Raw genomic sequence first — 17,202 nt, forward strand, 5'->3', positions numbered from 1 at the left:
AACAAATTTACATTAAGGAAAAGTAAAAAAAAATCTATTTATAGATTTCAAATTTACACGTTTTTGTAAAGTATCATGCATTGAAGACATCGATGCGTTTGCCAAATATAAACATGTATGTATTTTCTCTCCTGCACGCAGTTACTGCGGCTGAGCTGTATTTTGAAATAAACTTTAACAAAGATGAATCCATTTGCATTTGGGAGACAATAAATACGTTTTCTTTTAAATAATTTTGTATTTGGATAATGATGTCCGCCCTATACTTTGTATATCCTTTATATATTTTGGATAAAGACTAAAAGTTTCCTCAAATAAAAATTGCACTTCGAAACTATCTTGTGGCAGTCTATATGTTGGTCTTCTGTTTAGACATAATTCATATTGTTAGAACATCAACGTACAAACAAGAAGCCTCAAAGACTTAAGATTGACATAAGCACTTGTTGCTTGTTTCTGAATCCTTTTGTGAATGTAAATATATATTGTAATTGTATAATTCATAATAAAATATTGTTTACACTAAATACTTAATGAAAAGGGTGTTAAATCAATTTAGGGGTTTCTACCTTTAACTTGCCGGAATACATGACTATCTTACTTGAAATGTATAAATCCAGAAAAAACCTTTTACGATAAAAGTGTTCAAAGTAGAAGTAAATAATTATTTATTGGTAAAGTGTCAAGTAAATTGAACAAATTTAAATTGCTTTTTTGTTCTTAATTGCGAAAAAACATGATGTGAAATGAATATTAGCTAGCCTGCAAATGTAACAGTTTTGCTTCATTACTTATAATTTCGTTCTAACTGTCCATGTTTTCGTGGAATAAATATGTTTACTTTTAGTTTGATGTAAATGTAATTGTTGTGATATGGACGAGAGGAGCCTATGACAATTACAACCAAGCTGTAGCAAATACCCGGGTTGTCGGTGCTGTTACAGCTAACTTGATCAAACTGTTACATAGTGCTGGAGGGGTCAGTTATAATGATATGCACATAGTCGGACATAGTCTTGGTGCTCATGTTGCTGGTTACGTGGGTCAAAGAGTCCCTATAGGGAGAATTACTGGTAAGTTAACATTATCTTTTTCTTTGCTTTAAAACAAAAGTTTTGACCATTAATACAGCGAATGAAACCTTAATTAATAGCAACTGTTGTAAATGTGTGTATTGGTTATTTCCAAGTAAAGAAATATTGTTATTATTGTATTAAGAGAGTTTATATGAGTTGTCAGAAGTTATTTCTAGTATTTCTAGTATATTGAATGAGTAATTAACGTACGTTTTACTTTATGTTATTAGATGTATCGATAACGTCATATATGGCGCAAATTTGTCATGTATTATTCAGAACGTTACCGTTGGGTAAATATTGTAATCGTGAACCCAAAAGTGTTCATTTGTGAGCTCTCAACTGGAAGAAATAATATGTCTTGATTTTTGTAGTAACAAAAGTGTATTATTATAAGCATTTTGAGTCGAGGACTTGTATATCTTATGTCAGCGTTTGACGTTATGTTTTTCTTCTTGCTTAGAATATTTACTTCCGGGAATTTCAAATAAATACCAGTGCAACGTCACGTTCGTCAGTCTTTGCTGTGTTTACATTTGGCTTGCAGCAAGGCTCAGCCCGGGGGTTCCTAGAGGTGAGAAGCAGCGCATTTAGCTGTATGCCTCGCTGTTTATATTACAAGTAAGGGTCGTAGTTTAGAGGTAAGAAGCAGCGCAGATAGCTGTATGCCTTGCATTTATTTACGTTGTCATTGTAGAATTTATTAAGATAATCCCGTTTGGTCCGTACAAAAATACAAAAGAAAGAATGTTATTTTAGTAGCTCCGCCCCGTATGTAAATTATATAATTGTTGCTCGAATATTGTACATGTATGGAAATATATCGGCTGTTCTAGAAGTTTAATAAAAGTATCATTTTCTACTATTGATTATTTATTCACGCTACCAATGATGAGAGCCTCTCCTTCTCGGAGAACAGACAACAGATTTGACGGCCGTATTTATTTATCCCTTAGTTTAGTCACAAGTTTGGTGGCAGTGTTGTAAATGTGCACTTGTGGTTCCCAATTAATGATTTAATATCAGTTTTATGTTTTGAGAGTGTAAAATGTGATAATATGTATTTATAGTTTCTGTGACTTTTTAATGCACAGAAAGCGTACGTTACACTTTTAGTTATTAACTATATTATCAGTGCCAAAAATGGCGCAATTTCGTCATGTACTGTTCAAAGCGCAGCCATTTGGTAAATATTCTAAGTATGGATCCAAAACTACACAAGAAGCATAAGCTAAAGTTAATATATGCTTTATCTTAATAGATATACCTATTTTCTTACGAAGAAAGGATCATTTTGAGTCGAGGACTCCCATGTTTTTGTCAGCGTTTGACGTTTCATTTCTGTTCCGGCTTAGACTATTTACTTCCGGTATTTTAAAATTAAATACCAGTGCAAAGGTCAAATTCCTCAGTCTTTGCTGTTTACATTTTGGCAAATGCAAAGATCCCGGGTGGTTCCTTTAGAGGTAAGAAGCAGCGCAGATAGCTGTATGCCTCGCATGGTCTAAATTATTTACTATACACATATCGTTTGGCAATTCCTTATCCTAGTTCCAAAAACACAAGCGAAATATTATTATTGAGATCAGCTCCGCCTATTTATGCAAATTTACATGACAAATTATTTATAGACAAGTATCTTGAGAATACGTTGGAAATTACATGTTAAATATATTACGATAGTTTAGTCTGTACATTGTTGCGTTGTGCCGTAATAAATATATTATTTTACTACGAATTATTCATTTACGCTACCAATATTACCGTGGAGAACATAGGCCTGATGAAAGACAGACAACACTGTAGTTAGTCAATTTAAAGAGTTTCCGTCGTATATATTTGCTTATAACTATACAAAAACATAGCAAAAAGCAGAAATTACAACAGCAACATTCATGTCTAAGCACACTATCCTATGGAATGAATACAGTTATAATAATAAGGCAATAAATAAAAATAAAACTTGACAAATTTCGTGCGTCCAAAGAGCTTTTCCGGATTTACCTTCATCAGGAACGTTCAAACCGAATCATTAAAAGCAAGGAATGTATACAGCCATAGTAACATTACGAACTTTATAACCAAAATGGACATAAAAATAATGGCATTATTTATCCAAGGTCATCTCTGTCTGAGGTGGGGTTGAACCTTATCTGACCTTCTTATCTATACTACTAAAATAACGAGGTCCAATTTGTTAGCGGCATGACGTAAAAACGAAGAATCAAAGAATTCAATTTTATATATGACAAATATTATATAGGACAATGGTGTTGATTAAAGATTACACCATTCCTGTACCAATAATCAACAAGTCCGGGTCGAATCCGATACCGATACCAATAGTATATATGACTTCTTTTTCTCTTAGTAAATTCCTCCGTTATCGGAGCACCCGTGTCTCACGGTATTTTAAGCTCTTAATTTTAATACTACTAATTTAAAAATCAAAAATTAAGAATTAAAATACTAAAACAAAAACAAAAACAAAAAGCGTATATACATTCCTTCATAAAATATATTGTCCTGAAAATATACAGAAATGTAACTTTTTACACCAATTAGTGCAAGTGAATTATTTACATGCATATATATAATAGAATTTCGGTTAATCTCTGACATATGTCACATGTAGTTTCCGGTTGTAGTAAGAAAACCAGGACGGAATCAAACAGAAAGATTTTGAAAGCAGAGAAAACTGTGCACCTTATAATCAGCATGACTTTATCAGATGACAAACGAATACTAAAAATCCAGGCTATAAATAAGGCGTAGGTACTTCAAATGAGTCACGGATCCGCTATGTCGCGGGTGACTGTGATCTAGTATTCTTGATAATTTCTTAATTTATCAGCGGATATTTTCTGAAACTTATGTTATAAATCATGTCAGTATCGAAGAAATGAAGACTGAGCTGATGACAACCTCGGGTACTAGCAGTCCACCAGCAGCAGTGAAACCGATAAAAATTTGTCATTTTATAGCTTTTGAAATGAAGCGTATATTTCAAGCATTTGTTAGCATTTAACATATCCGTATAAAAATAGAGATGTGTGGTACAAGGCAATATGGTGGCATCAAACGGAACAAAAAGATAGAACACACATATAGAACACGTTTAAAGGTATTCAATAATAGATATATAAAATGAAAAAAAACACTTTTTTTCTTTAATCTCTCAATTAAATCAAATCAATCTTCAGGGATGTTTGCAAGATTGATACTTTAGGGCCAATTGACAATCTTACAGATGATTTTACAGCCAACTGAAAACTGAGTGTTGCATAAACTCATATGTAATGAACAATTATCATCTGAACAAAAGCTAAATGTTTTGAAGAATTTTTCATGCTGTTTTTCCTCTTTCCATTTGTTTTACTTTGTCCCTTTCTGTAGTTGACTAAACGGTATGTTTTCTGGTCTGTGCTTCTGTTCGTTCGTTCGTCCGTTCGTCCTTCCGTCCGTCCGTCCGTCTGTCCCGCTTCAGGTTAGAGTTTTTGGTCAAGGTAGTTTTTGATGAAGTTGAAGTTCAATCAACTTGAAACTTAGTACACATGTTCCCTATGATATGATCTTTCTAATTTTAATGCCAGATTAGAGTTTTGACCCCCAATTTAACGGTCCACTGAACATAGAAAATGACAGTGCGAGTGTGGCATCCGTGTACTATGGACACATTCTTGTTTTTTCTATTATTTCAGGGAATATGGTGACCTCTAGTTGTTAGTATCTTTGTTCTTTAATGAACAATTTTTTCATTGACAATCGTACCACATCTCCTTATTTTCATATTGCTCTTACGATTTTATATCTATTGAGTTATGTGTTGATTTTAAATAGGTCTAGATCCGGCTGGTCCAGAATTTAATACCGCTGATCAAAGAGTAAGATTGGACCCTTCAGATGCTACATTTGTTGACATTATTCATACTGATGGTGGTAAGTGTTATCTTATTATGTCATTGTTTTGTAGAGTACAGATCTTAGGACCGTAGTAAGCGTATACAATAACATATCAAATGCTGCATATTTTCAATCTTTTAGAATTCATAAAAAGACCTCGCATTATTCAGTTATGTTCAAATATGCAATGAATCTTGGAATTGTACTATAACATTACAAAAAAATTAGTCGACAGATAGAGTTCGAGGTATGAGAATAAGAACAGAAAAACAAGTTCCAAAAACTTATATCTTGAAAGATAACCCAAATCACATACCACAACTACAGAACAGAAAATATCGAATTCTTCTAAGGGAGCAACCATTTAAATTCAAAGGGGGGGGGGGGGTATATTTTTTTTCTGAGTCAATTTTTTTTAGTTTTTCGACGCTATCAATCAAATTATTTTTTCAAAATTTAACACTATAAGTTATATGAGGAAAATCTGGATTCGAACTTTTTTTTTGTCATCTGCTTGACAAGAATATTTTTTTTCATCAAATTGGGGATCAGAACATTTTTTTTAGAAAAAAACCATATATCGAATATCAATGTTTTTGCAAATTTAAAAAGAAGCAAAACCGATAAAAGACTGACATATTATAAGATGATTTAAAGCAAACAATAATTCTAATTGAAGTTATCTTTCTGCATAGGTTAGAATTGTGTCCATTTGTTAATCCTGTAAAAGTAAATATACAAAACCAAGTTTAAAATGTCACTATACTTAAAGAAAAATAATATATTTGCAATGTTCGTTTGTCATGCGACATTTTCAACAAATCATTTCAGCGCTTGGATTTCGACATACAATGGGACATGTCGATTTTTATCCAAATGGTGGCAAAATTCAGCCGGGTTGCTTATTTGATAGTAAGTATAGCTGAAGTTTTTTGTCCGTATTATATTTGAAAATGTAACATAATTGCAGAAACTCTTATTGGTAAATGTTCAGATATAATTAACACATTATCTGAAGCAATAAAAAATGTATATTAATGATAAAAACAGAACATTATGATGAAGTACAAATATTCATCGAAAAACAAAACACTGACGAAAATTACTTTACTCCAAGATTTATCATGGTTATCTTCAATGGAACAATAAAATCAAACGTACAGATTTTGATGATCTTGCTTCATTAGACATGCATTGCATACAAGCAAACGAAGTATAAATACGCGAAGATCTAATTTTACAAAAAAAAGTATGACAAACCTTTCACGACCAGCTTAGCATGTGATAATTACAATCTGCTTCAAGTGTGGTAGCTGTTCTGTCTTTACAAGTTCTGTAATGCTAGAGGTAATATCAATATAAAAGTAGTATCAATAACTTTACATATCTCTCATGCCATTACATGATCTAATGCATTCTGGATGTTTTTTTTCACAAACGTACTCTAAAACGCGGCGATTGGCTTAAAACGTTCCAAACAATTAAAATTCGACCAATAACCTGACATCGTTTTTCATTTACGGGTGATAACAATGAAATTACCCATGGTCCTTCTGAAACGGCTGATTAAGTCATGGGAAAATTATAGTTGTTTCGCGAAACTGAACAACTCTTTTCTTTTCTTTTTCATAATTTGCTAGATTTGTATCGTTAAATTCACTGTTAATATACTATTTTAATTGCAGAGATTGCACCATTTTATAGCTGTGGTCATATGAGGTCGGTTTACTACTTTATAGAATCGATAAATACAAATTGCCATTTTACATCTCATCCATGTGATAGTGAAGATGATTACAAGAACTTACTCTGTACCGGATGTGGGATTGGTTGTCAAGAGATGGGATACCATATTTCACGCAATGCTCGTGGAACATTTTATTTGAAAACTAGTCCTAATTATCCATATTGTGCTGGTTCACATTAAATTACAATTGACGTAATATCTTTTTTTGTATCTGTCTTCAGTTCGGTATCTACCTATTTGTTGTTTTACCGAGGCGTAGCGAGTATATAACAACTGATTATTGGGGTTGAAATCAGAAATAAAGGAATATAGGCCTAAATGTAAAAATCGGATAGTAATTTTATTTACTGAATTTACCTCAGATTAAAAAAATTATGACACGAAACAGTAAAGCTTCATCGAAAACGTTTCTTGAAACAGCTGTCCTAATATCAGAGGCATTACAACTAAAATTTTAATAGTTGCAAAGGGAATATCAAAATAGTGTTGATTAATAACGTTCTGCATCAAAAACACATAATGACTATTTGTCATTCTGCTCCTTTACACAGATTTTAAATATCAAAAAGGTATCGAATGTTTCACTTTTTGTTTCATTTATTTCAATTGGGTACCTGTAACAAAGAGAACAACAACCCTAGTAGTAAGACACATACAGTTTTATCCAATATATATCTGAGTTATGCCACTTTGTCCGACAAATTTTACTTTAAACAACTAAAACTGACGAAAAAAGGAAGATCTAACAATTTTAAATTTTCGTCACCTCAATCCGCCTCAACATCTTTACGTCATCGCAATCCGCCTCAACATATCATTACGTCATCTCAATCCGCCTCAACATATCTTTACGTCACCTCAATTCGCCTCAACATATCTTTACGTCACCTCAATCCGCCTCAACATATCTTTACGTCATCTCAATCCGCCTCAACATATCTTTACGTCACCTCAATCCGCCTCAACATATCTTTACGTCATCTCAATACTCCTCAACATATCTTTACGTCACCTCAATCCGCCTCAACATATCTTTACGTCACCTCAATCCGCCTCAATATATCTTTACGTCATCTCAATCCACCGCAACATATCTTTACGTCACCTCAATTCGCCTCAACATATCTTTACGTCACCTCAATCCGCCTCAACATATCTTTACGTCACCTCAATCCGCCTCAACATATCTTTACGTCACCTCAATCCGCCTCAACATATCTTTACGTCACCTCAATCCGCCTCAACATATCTTTACGTCACCTCAATCCGCCTCAATATATCTTTACGTCATCTCAGTCCGCCTCAACATATCTTTACGTCATCTCAATCCGCCTCAACATATCTTAACGTCACCTCAATACGCCTTAACATATCTTTACGTCATCTCAATCCTCCTCAACATATCTTTACGTCACCTCAATCCACCTCAACATATCTTTACGTCACCTCAATCCGCCTCAACATATCTTTACGTCATCTCAATCCACCTCAACATATCTTTACGTCACCTCAATCCGCCTCAATCCGCCTCAACATATCTTTACGTCATCTCAATCCGCCTCAACAGATCTTTACGTCATATCAATCTGCCTCAACATATCTTTACGTCACCCCAATCCGCCTCAACATATTGTTACGTCATCTCAATCCGCCTCAACATATCTTTACGTCAACCTTATTCAGCCTCAACATATCTTTTTGTCACCTCAATCCGCCTCAACATATCTTTACGTCATCTCAATCCACCTCAACATATCTTTACGTCACCTCAATCCGCTTCAACATATCTTTACGTCATCTCAGTCCGCCTCAACATATCTTTACGTCATCTCAATCCGCCTCAACATATCTTTACGTCACCTCAATACGCCTCAACATATCTTTACGTCATCTCAGTCCGCCTCAACATATCTTTACGTCATCTCAATCCGCCTTTAACATATCTTTACGTCACCTCAATCCGCCTCAACATATCTTTACGTCACCTCAATCCGCCTCAACATATCTTTACGTCACCTCAATCCACCTCAACATATCTTTACGTCATCTCAATCCACCTCAACATATCTTTACGTCACCTCAATCCGCCTCAACATATGTTTACGTCACCTCAATCCGCCTCAACATATCTTTACGTCATCTCAATCCACCTCAACATATCTTTACGTCACCTCAATCCGCCTCAACATATCTTTACGCTCCTCAGTCCGCCTCAACATATCTTTACGTCACCTCAATCCGCCTCAACATATCTTTACGTCATCTCAATCCACCTCAACATATCTTTACGTCCCCTCAATCCGCCTCAATCCGCCTCAACATATCTTTACGCTCCTCAGTCCGCCTCAACATATCTTTACGTCATCTCAATCCGCCTCAACATATCTTTACGTCACCTCAATACGCCTCAACATATCTTTACGTCACCTCAATCCACCTCAACATATCTTTACGTCACCTCAATCCGCCTCAATCCGCCTCAATCCACCTCAACATATCTTTACGTCATCTCAATCCGCCTCAACAGATCTTTACTTCATCTCAATCTGCCTCAACATATCTTTACGTCACCCCAATCCGCCTCAACATATTATTACGTCATCTCAATCCGCCTCAACATATCTTTACGTCAACCTTAGTCAGCCTCAACATATCTTTACGTCATCTCAATCCGCCTCAACATATCTTTACATCACCTCAATACGCCTCAACATATCTTTACGTCATCTGAATCCGCCTCAACATATCTTTACGTCACCTCAATCCACCTCAACATATCTTTACGTCATCTCAATCCACCTCAACATATCTTTACGTCACCTCAATCCGCCTCAACATATCTTTACGTCATCTCAATCCGCCTCAACAGATCTTTACGTCATCTCAATCCACCTCAACATATCTTTACGTCACCCCAATCCGCCTCAACATATTATTACGTCATCTCAATCCGCCTCAACATATTATTACGTCATCTCAATCCGCCTCAACATATCTTTACGTCATCTCAATTCGCCTCAACATAAGTGTACGTCACCTCAATCTGCCTCAGCATATCTTTACGTCATCTCAATCCATCTCAACATATATTTAAGTCACACCAATCCGCCTCAACATATCTTTACGTCACCTCAATCAGCCTCAACATATCTTTACGTCATCTCAATCCGCCTCAACATATCTTTACGTCATCTCAATCCGCCTCAACATATCTTTACGTCCTCTCAATCCGCCTGAACATATCTTTACGAAACTTAAAACACTTTTAGAATATGATACAATATTTACCCTGAAGGATGCTCCTGTTTGCGAGCAGTAAAGATAGCAAAGAAAAACCCATCAAAACTTACACATTCCACACGTACACGTGCATCGGCAAAAACGTTTGATACAATTATCTATTGAAATTCAAAAAAATTAGTTTTTTTTTATAAAATAATGGACAAAGAGATAGTTATAATAATAATTACTATACTATAAAAAATATTGTTTGCGGTGAGCTAAATGGGTTGGAAATTATCCCGATATTTTTTTTAAATGTAAGGAGAGATATATAAATAATATGAATACACAGAACCTCAATATAATCCATTATTTGCTAAAATGTAACATTTCTAATTGTTTTCCCTTTATAAAAGCGTATCAGATATGTATAATTTCCATTTATACAGTGGAAATCTTCATCTTTTAATACATTATTGTCAAATTAAAAGCCCGAGGTTTCGACATTTCACTTTTAGGAACGTATTGGATGATGTTCGAAATAACCTGAACTGACAGAAATATGAAGGTCATCGCTTCACAAGTAAATCTAACCAGCTTGAAAACTAATGTACTGGTGAGAACATTTTTCTTACAATTCTGAAGTGAGTTATAAAAACATATCTATATCTACACTGCAATGTTGATTGAATGTTGGTTAACGATCAAGTTGAGATCATAGAAATCTAGTGTGTCAACAATTACCTCCCTTGCAATCATGCGGTAATAAGTAACCTAATAAACTAAACCGTCGCACCCTTCATAATGTTATCCGTAAGAAATATACACTGGTTAGGAAATATAACCAACTTTACAAGCAAAACAATATTATGTATGTCTATCTAATGGATGTTTATATTTATTTTGACCGAACTATGCATGAACCTTTTCAACTGATTTTTATAAGTTGTTCTTGTCTTGTACTGTTACACCACTGTCCCTGGGTAGAAGGAGGGTTGAATGCTCATAAACATGATTAACCCCGACACATTCTTTATGTGCCTGTCCCAAGTCAAGAGCCTGTAGTTCAGTGGTTGTCGTTGGTTCATGTATGTCATATTTGTTTTTCGTTAATTCTTTTGTTATGGATTAGGCCGTTAGTTTTCTCAATTGAATTGTTTCAAATTTTCATGTCGGGGCCTTTTATAGCCGACTATACGGTATGGGTTTTTCTCACTATTGAAGGCCGTACGGTTGCCTATAATTGCTTATATATACATCAACTTAATTATAACTTTGGTGGATAGTTGTCTCATTGGCAATCATACAACATCTCCTTATTTTTATATGGTTTACAGAAGCTGAACGTGTCACTGTCGTTCGGAGTACTACAAGAACGTACCATGGGTACGTTTTATGTAATTAAAAGTAATCATGTTGAAATAAAAGCTGTTAATGGTCACAGGTTAAACCCGACCTTAAAAGCGTACCCAGGTTGCCGTTTTGGAATTTTTGGCAATTAAGTTAATGATGCTGAACCAGCACTTGCATCATGATAGTCATATCAGAAGTAGACGAAATCTAAGCATTACCTGGAGCAATAAACGCTTTTAAATATGCCATAATTATTAATGATCTGTGTACTTCTCTTCCTTTCAAGTTACCTCGGTAATAATTTTTGAAAAAAATAAGGCTGTAAAGCTACCTTTTTAACGCCTACTTGCATATGTGTAAATGTATAGTATTTTGTTCTGCAAACATACCACTATATACTTGAATATATGCAATGAATTAACTAATAATATAGTGTGCCGTTTGTTCGTATTTCTTTAATGATTTTTTTTTTCAAATCCTGTTAAAAAGTAAAATAACAAAAATACCGAACTCCAAGGAAAATTCAAAACGGAAAGTCCCTTATCAAATGTCAAAATCCATCAAACGAATGGAAAACAACTGTCATATTCCTGATTTGGTACAGGCATTTCCTTATGTAGAAAATGGTGAATTAAATCTGGTTTTATAGCTAACTAAACCTCTCACTTGTACGACAGTCGCTTAAAATTCCATTATATTGACAACAATGTCTGAACAAAACAAACAGACATAATAGGTCAAAATGTCAAAAATAGGGGTACAGCAGTCAACATTGTTTTATAATCTTAATCACTATAAAAACAAACAAATATGTCATCAAAGAAAAACAAAATGACATAAAATGACACCAAAGAATTCAAGCTTTAAATGAAATCTTTCTTAGATGCACAAATTCATATTGTACTCTATCAGTGATGTCTTAATTGTCTAGTCACATAATTCACTGTCAATCACTGAAGCTTACTTGTCGTTGGATTCGTCCAACTCATATGTTCATAGTTATAAAATTAGTACTAATGCACATATGCGCAACCTTCCCGAATCGAAGTGAAAACTCTTTCCCAAAGTTGACTCTCTAAATGGCAGACATAAACAAAGCATCTAAATGAAAATAAATGTATATTTGTATGACGCAAAGACTAGACCCCGCTAGTGTTTGCCTCCGAAGTAAAAACTTTAGAACGGATGTTTTTATTATTCAAAAAAAATAAATAAAAATTTTTAAAGCAAAGATGGAAGTTATCCCAGAACCTTAACTCTTAAACTGCACATTTAATTTATCCAAAAGATTTTTTCTTACACAAAATATGACTGCATTGAGTACATTTAAGGGTCAAAACCCTGAATATATAAAAACTTTTAAAAAAAATACACAATATGGCTGCCACTTTTACCTCAAACAAATAAAGAATGTATGTGTCATTAGAATGAACAGATTCAGGAAATGAATGAAAACAATATTGTTTTATACAAAATAGCCGATTCTTCAAATATTATGTGGTCAAAAGAAAAAAAGACGTAAAAGACAAATATCATTGGTTTAAATATAATGAAACAGCTAGTGTCACGACCCCTTTAGTCAGCATTTTTTTGTGTTGACATGAAATATCATTGATATTTCATTTTCTGATTTTGACTGCTGATAAAATGTTGAATTATTCGAACTAAGGTTTCTTTTTGCCGCAAGGCATAGATTCTTTAACCGTATTTGACAGTTTTTTTTCAGTTTTTTAAATGCTTTTCAACTTCATATTAGATTTGGCTTCCCAACTGCCCCACTGATGAATCTGATGCAGACGAAACGCGCATCTGGAGTACCAAACTATAAGCCTGCTTTCATTTTTAAATTTTTATAGAATATTACACAGACGATAAACGATCGATCAACATGAATCGAATGAATGTCAGTATGTTTAAGCGATTGCCAAATATATCGCATCATTTATATTACTTAGTTTAAACATATTTTATTTACTCAAAGTAAAATGAATTGGACACAAGTAAACCATACTTATGAAGTCCATTCCGAATTTCAATATATAACAATACAATATTAATATGAGCATGCAATATTTCAAAATATACAATACTTTAAGAGTCTAGCTATTGAAAAAAGATGAAATAATAATAACTGAAAAATTGGTAATGATGGTGATGATGTGAATGTACCGCAAATATACTATATTCAGCATCATATGACAAGAAATCTCTCAAACCATTTAATAAATTCGAAAACATGTTTAAATATCTGGATGTTTTGTTCATACGAGAGGTTCGAATTACCACATGTTAGTAACTAAATATTCAATATAAGGTCATCAGCGAGTTATCTTAGATTATTTATCAAAATTTCTCTCTGGTCTGTTTATAAAGAACAGTCGAAAGGATAATGGTGTACAGTTTCAATGTTTCACCCACAAAGACAAGATGGGTCAGCAATTACTATTGTATCTTTCTTGTCCAATGAAAGATTTATAGTAGCTGATTCACAGATATCATTTAAAACAATGCAATGCATTAAAGAAGATATTGGAAAGGTAAGTCAGGCTATTTATTACAAAAAAAAGAGCATTACATACTTAATAAAAAACAGAAGAATATTACAGTAAAGGCAAAACAATTAATCGAAACAATACTTGGACGATGTATGGGGACTGTGAGTTGTAATTGTAGTTTTCTTAACCTGTAATAAAATTGTGTATTGTTATGTTTCTGTTTATGAAAAGAAGACTTTTTAACAAATATTTGTAATTACTATATATATAAATGCCTAAGAATGTAACACGGTAATGGGTGTTATAAAAGTAGTTGTTATATTTTATAGGTTAACCAAACATTTTTGCATCTCTTTAATACTAGTAGAGTCCATCAGGTGCAAAAGTACTTTTATAGATCGAAATAACAAATTCATGTATAATTATAAAGATACTGATATTTTCTGTTTCCCATTTGTTCAACTATTTAAAATAGGTTTTCTTATCTCTCATAAATGTTTCTGTGTGTATTATCAGATATATAAAATTTGCGAAGCAAGTAAGCACTTACTAGTACGTATATAGATAATAATATTCCCAATATACCTTACATTATTTAAAACAACCTTAAGATGATCACACAAGATGGACGAATTTTAACATAATGATGTTGATATATTGATTTAAAAACAAACTATTGCTTTTTCGTGACAAATTAAAAAAAATAAATTATGCTAATTTTACAAGTATTTTGCGATGAAATATGACTTCTTTTCAAATGAGATGATACACACATTATTGATCTGATGATGACTTTATGTTTGCATTTTATACTATATATATATATATATATGTTGTGCTTAATTTTGTCCATTTCTTTATTTAATTATTCAAAATAATGAACAAGATTTAGCTATAACCCTCTAACAATGTTTTAATCGATCAGCTTTTTTTGAGCATCAATATGACAAATTCGATGATTTTAACTTTGAAATGGTCAACTTCCCATTTATCAATTAATATGCTAAGCTCATGCATGCTCACCCTATATTGACTTCATTATAAGAGATACTAAAGGGATTTTCAAACTCATATGTCAAAAACAAACTGACCAAGCCATTGCAAAAAAGTAAAATTTCTGTATTCTTTTACTTTTTTGCCCATTATTCTCTATTCTTTATATTTTAGCACCTCATTATTCTCTATTTTTAATTTTTTTTACCCATTTTTTTTCTCAGTGTTGGCCCATTATAATCTTTTCTGTAAACCTCATCCAGACGCTCATGAAGGATAAAATATAATCGGCAATATATTGAATATATATATCAACGTACGCTCGTAAAAATTCGTATAAATTATGTATGTCTCTCATTTTTTTGTAGTATTAACAAGTAATCAATGGCACACTGTACAATATAAATCACTCCTGTTATACACCATAAAACAAAATGTTTCTTTTGATACAAAAATTAAAGACTTTTATTCGCATAGTATCGAAATACAATAAGCCTTTTAATAAATAATGGTTTTTAAAAAAATAAAATGAGTTAGTACTCTTTGACATTTAAAAAAAGAAGGAATAGACAACCTGGGACTAAGAGACTGTATTAGTCATGTAAGTCACAAATGCGACAAATTGTCATAAAACAAATAAATAAACAAACTATAAAAACAAATTCAAAAATTGTATTATAATATAACGCAAGACAACTCTTTCCAAGACAGCTCGGATTAATTTAAAGACAACTCGGACCACTTTTAAAGATAACTCGGACTCGTTTTAAAAGACAACTCGGACCAGTTTGAAAGACAACTAGGACTAATTTTAAAGGCAGGTCGGACTCGATTTTAAGTCAGCTTGGACTAGATTTTAAGTCGGCTCGGAAGGGGTCTGTAAGGGGTTTACAGAATATAGAATGAGGGCAAAAAATGCAGAATAAAGTGAAAAAAAAATAAAGAACAAAAAAAATAGGCTAAAACAAAAAGAATAGAGGAAATCTGGGTGTTGAAATATAAGGAGTAGATAATAGTAATAAAGAAAATAAATAAAGAATAGACGGGAAAATAGTATAAAAATAAAGAATAAAGCAAATGAAACAAATAGAAGACAGTTGTCATAAGTGATCCGAATTATTTTTTTAAATTGGTTATAGTTATATTTTTAAGTTGGTCTTCGTTGTCTTTAAAGGCGGTCCGAGTTATCCTAAAATGGTCAGATCTGTCTTGGTCCACCTTGTTTTTGGTCCAAATTGTCATGTACTAGTATTTGCTTGAAGCATACACAGAAAATGTAATAAGCTTATTAGGTCTTTCCACTTTTCTGTGGAAAGACCTATTGTATTTGTTCTGATTATTATTATGTTTTCCTTCCGCTAAATTTTGTTCTCGCGTAAAATTTTTGTTTCGCAATATGTCGCTAAGATATTTCTTATATAGTATCATACAGTTTATGCGCTTGTTATTTTTACACATTCTAAGCCGAACAATTTTTTTTGTAAGAGTTATCTCCCTATTCACTGTTTATCAAGTGTGTGCATCTCCTTTGTAACAAAACAAGATATCGACAAAATTCTTTTTCTAAATTGTTCGTTACATCCTCAGAAATTTTTGACTAATTTGGATCGAAGCGATTCGATGAAATTTTATAGGAGTTATCTACCTTTACCAAATAAATGTGTCGGTATGTTTTTTCAACTCATAAACCATTAACCGTACAACCATGAAATATTTTTATTTGAGGTCCCTAGATCCTAACGTAGAAAATGAGGTCAAGGTCAAAGGTCAAGGTCAAGTTCTCAATTTGGACTTTTCCTTGTTTTTGCATTTTCTCAAACACTTTTAAAGCTATATATGAAGAAACAAGTGCAAAATGTTTGCTTTATTGTAATGAAGATATGTTACATTTGGTTTGAAACAATCTAATGGTATCTTATAGGAGTTAGTGCCTCTGAAATGTCTAATTATAAGGTTAATTGATTATTACTTCATTATAAAGCCTTATGACCTTTTACAAAAGGTTGGGTGACATATGACCTTGAGAAATGACAACCGGAAGTGATCTTCAGAAAACCGGAAGTATCCATTTTTTGCATTTTCTTCATGGAAAAGTACTCGGAATCCATATATTTTGTAATTTTAATTCATTAACTAAAGCCTAGAAATGACTTTCGATAAACCGGAAGTGGCCAATTATCTCCTGGTTTACAGGCAAAAGTATACAGAAACTATATTTTTGGAATAAGTGTGAAATAAACTATCATATGAGACCGGAAGTGACATTTACTTCACCAGAAGTAGCTAATTATCTCCCTTATTTCACTCAGAAGAATATAGAAACCACTTATTTTTCGCATCAGTATGAAGAAACTGATAAGATGCCAATTTTTACTTTGAGTAAACAAGAACTAGCTTCTTTTCAATAAATTTG

The 17,202-nt window shown here is 33.0% G+C and overlaps 2 protein-coding genes across 2 annotated transcripts in view; both read left to right on the forward strand.

Annotated features, from left to right (window-relative positions):
* The first annotated feature begins 251 nt into the window (after positions 1-251).
* Positions 252-6,907, forward strand: LOC127706671 (lipase member I-like). Its single transcript, XM_052211328.1, has 5 exons — positions 252-269; positions 848-1,073; positions 4,917-5,015; positions 5,811-5,891; positions 6,665-6,907. Exons 1-5 carry the CDS (start codon positions 252-254, stop codon positions 6,904-6,906), a joined length of 666 nt encoding a protein of 221 aa, XP_052067288.1. The 3' UTR covers position 6,907.
* A 6,901-nt stretch (positions 6,908-13,808) lies between these two features.
* The window catches only part of LOC127706672 (lipase member H-like), a 30,422-nt gene continuing 27,028 nt past the window's right edge, over positions 13,809-17,202 (forward strand). Inside the window, exon 1 of the mRNA XM_052211329.1 lies at positions 13,809-13,838. Within this exon, the coding sequence (XP_052067289.1) occupies positions 13,809-13,838 (30 nt within the window). The remainder of the gene's footprint in view (positions 13,839-17,202) is intronic.

Source organism: Mytilus californianus, unplaced genomic scaffold (assembly GCF_021869535.1).
Source record: "Mytilus californianus isolate M0D057914Y unplaced genomic scaffold, xbMytCali1.0.p SCAF_6, whole genome shotgun sequence".
Lineage (NCBI taxonomy): Eukaryota > Metazoa > Mollusca > Bivalvia > Mytilida > Mytilidae > Mytilus > Mytilus californianus.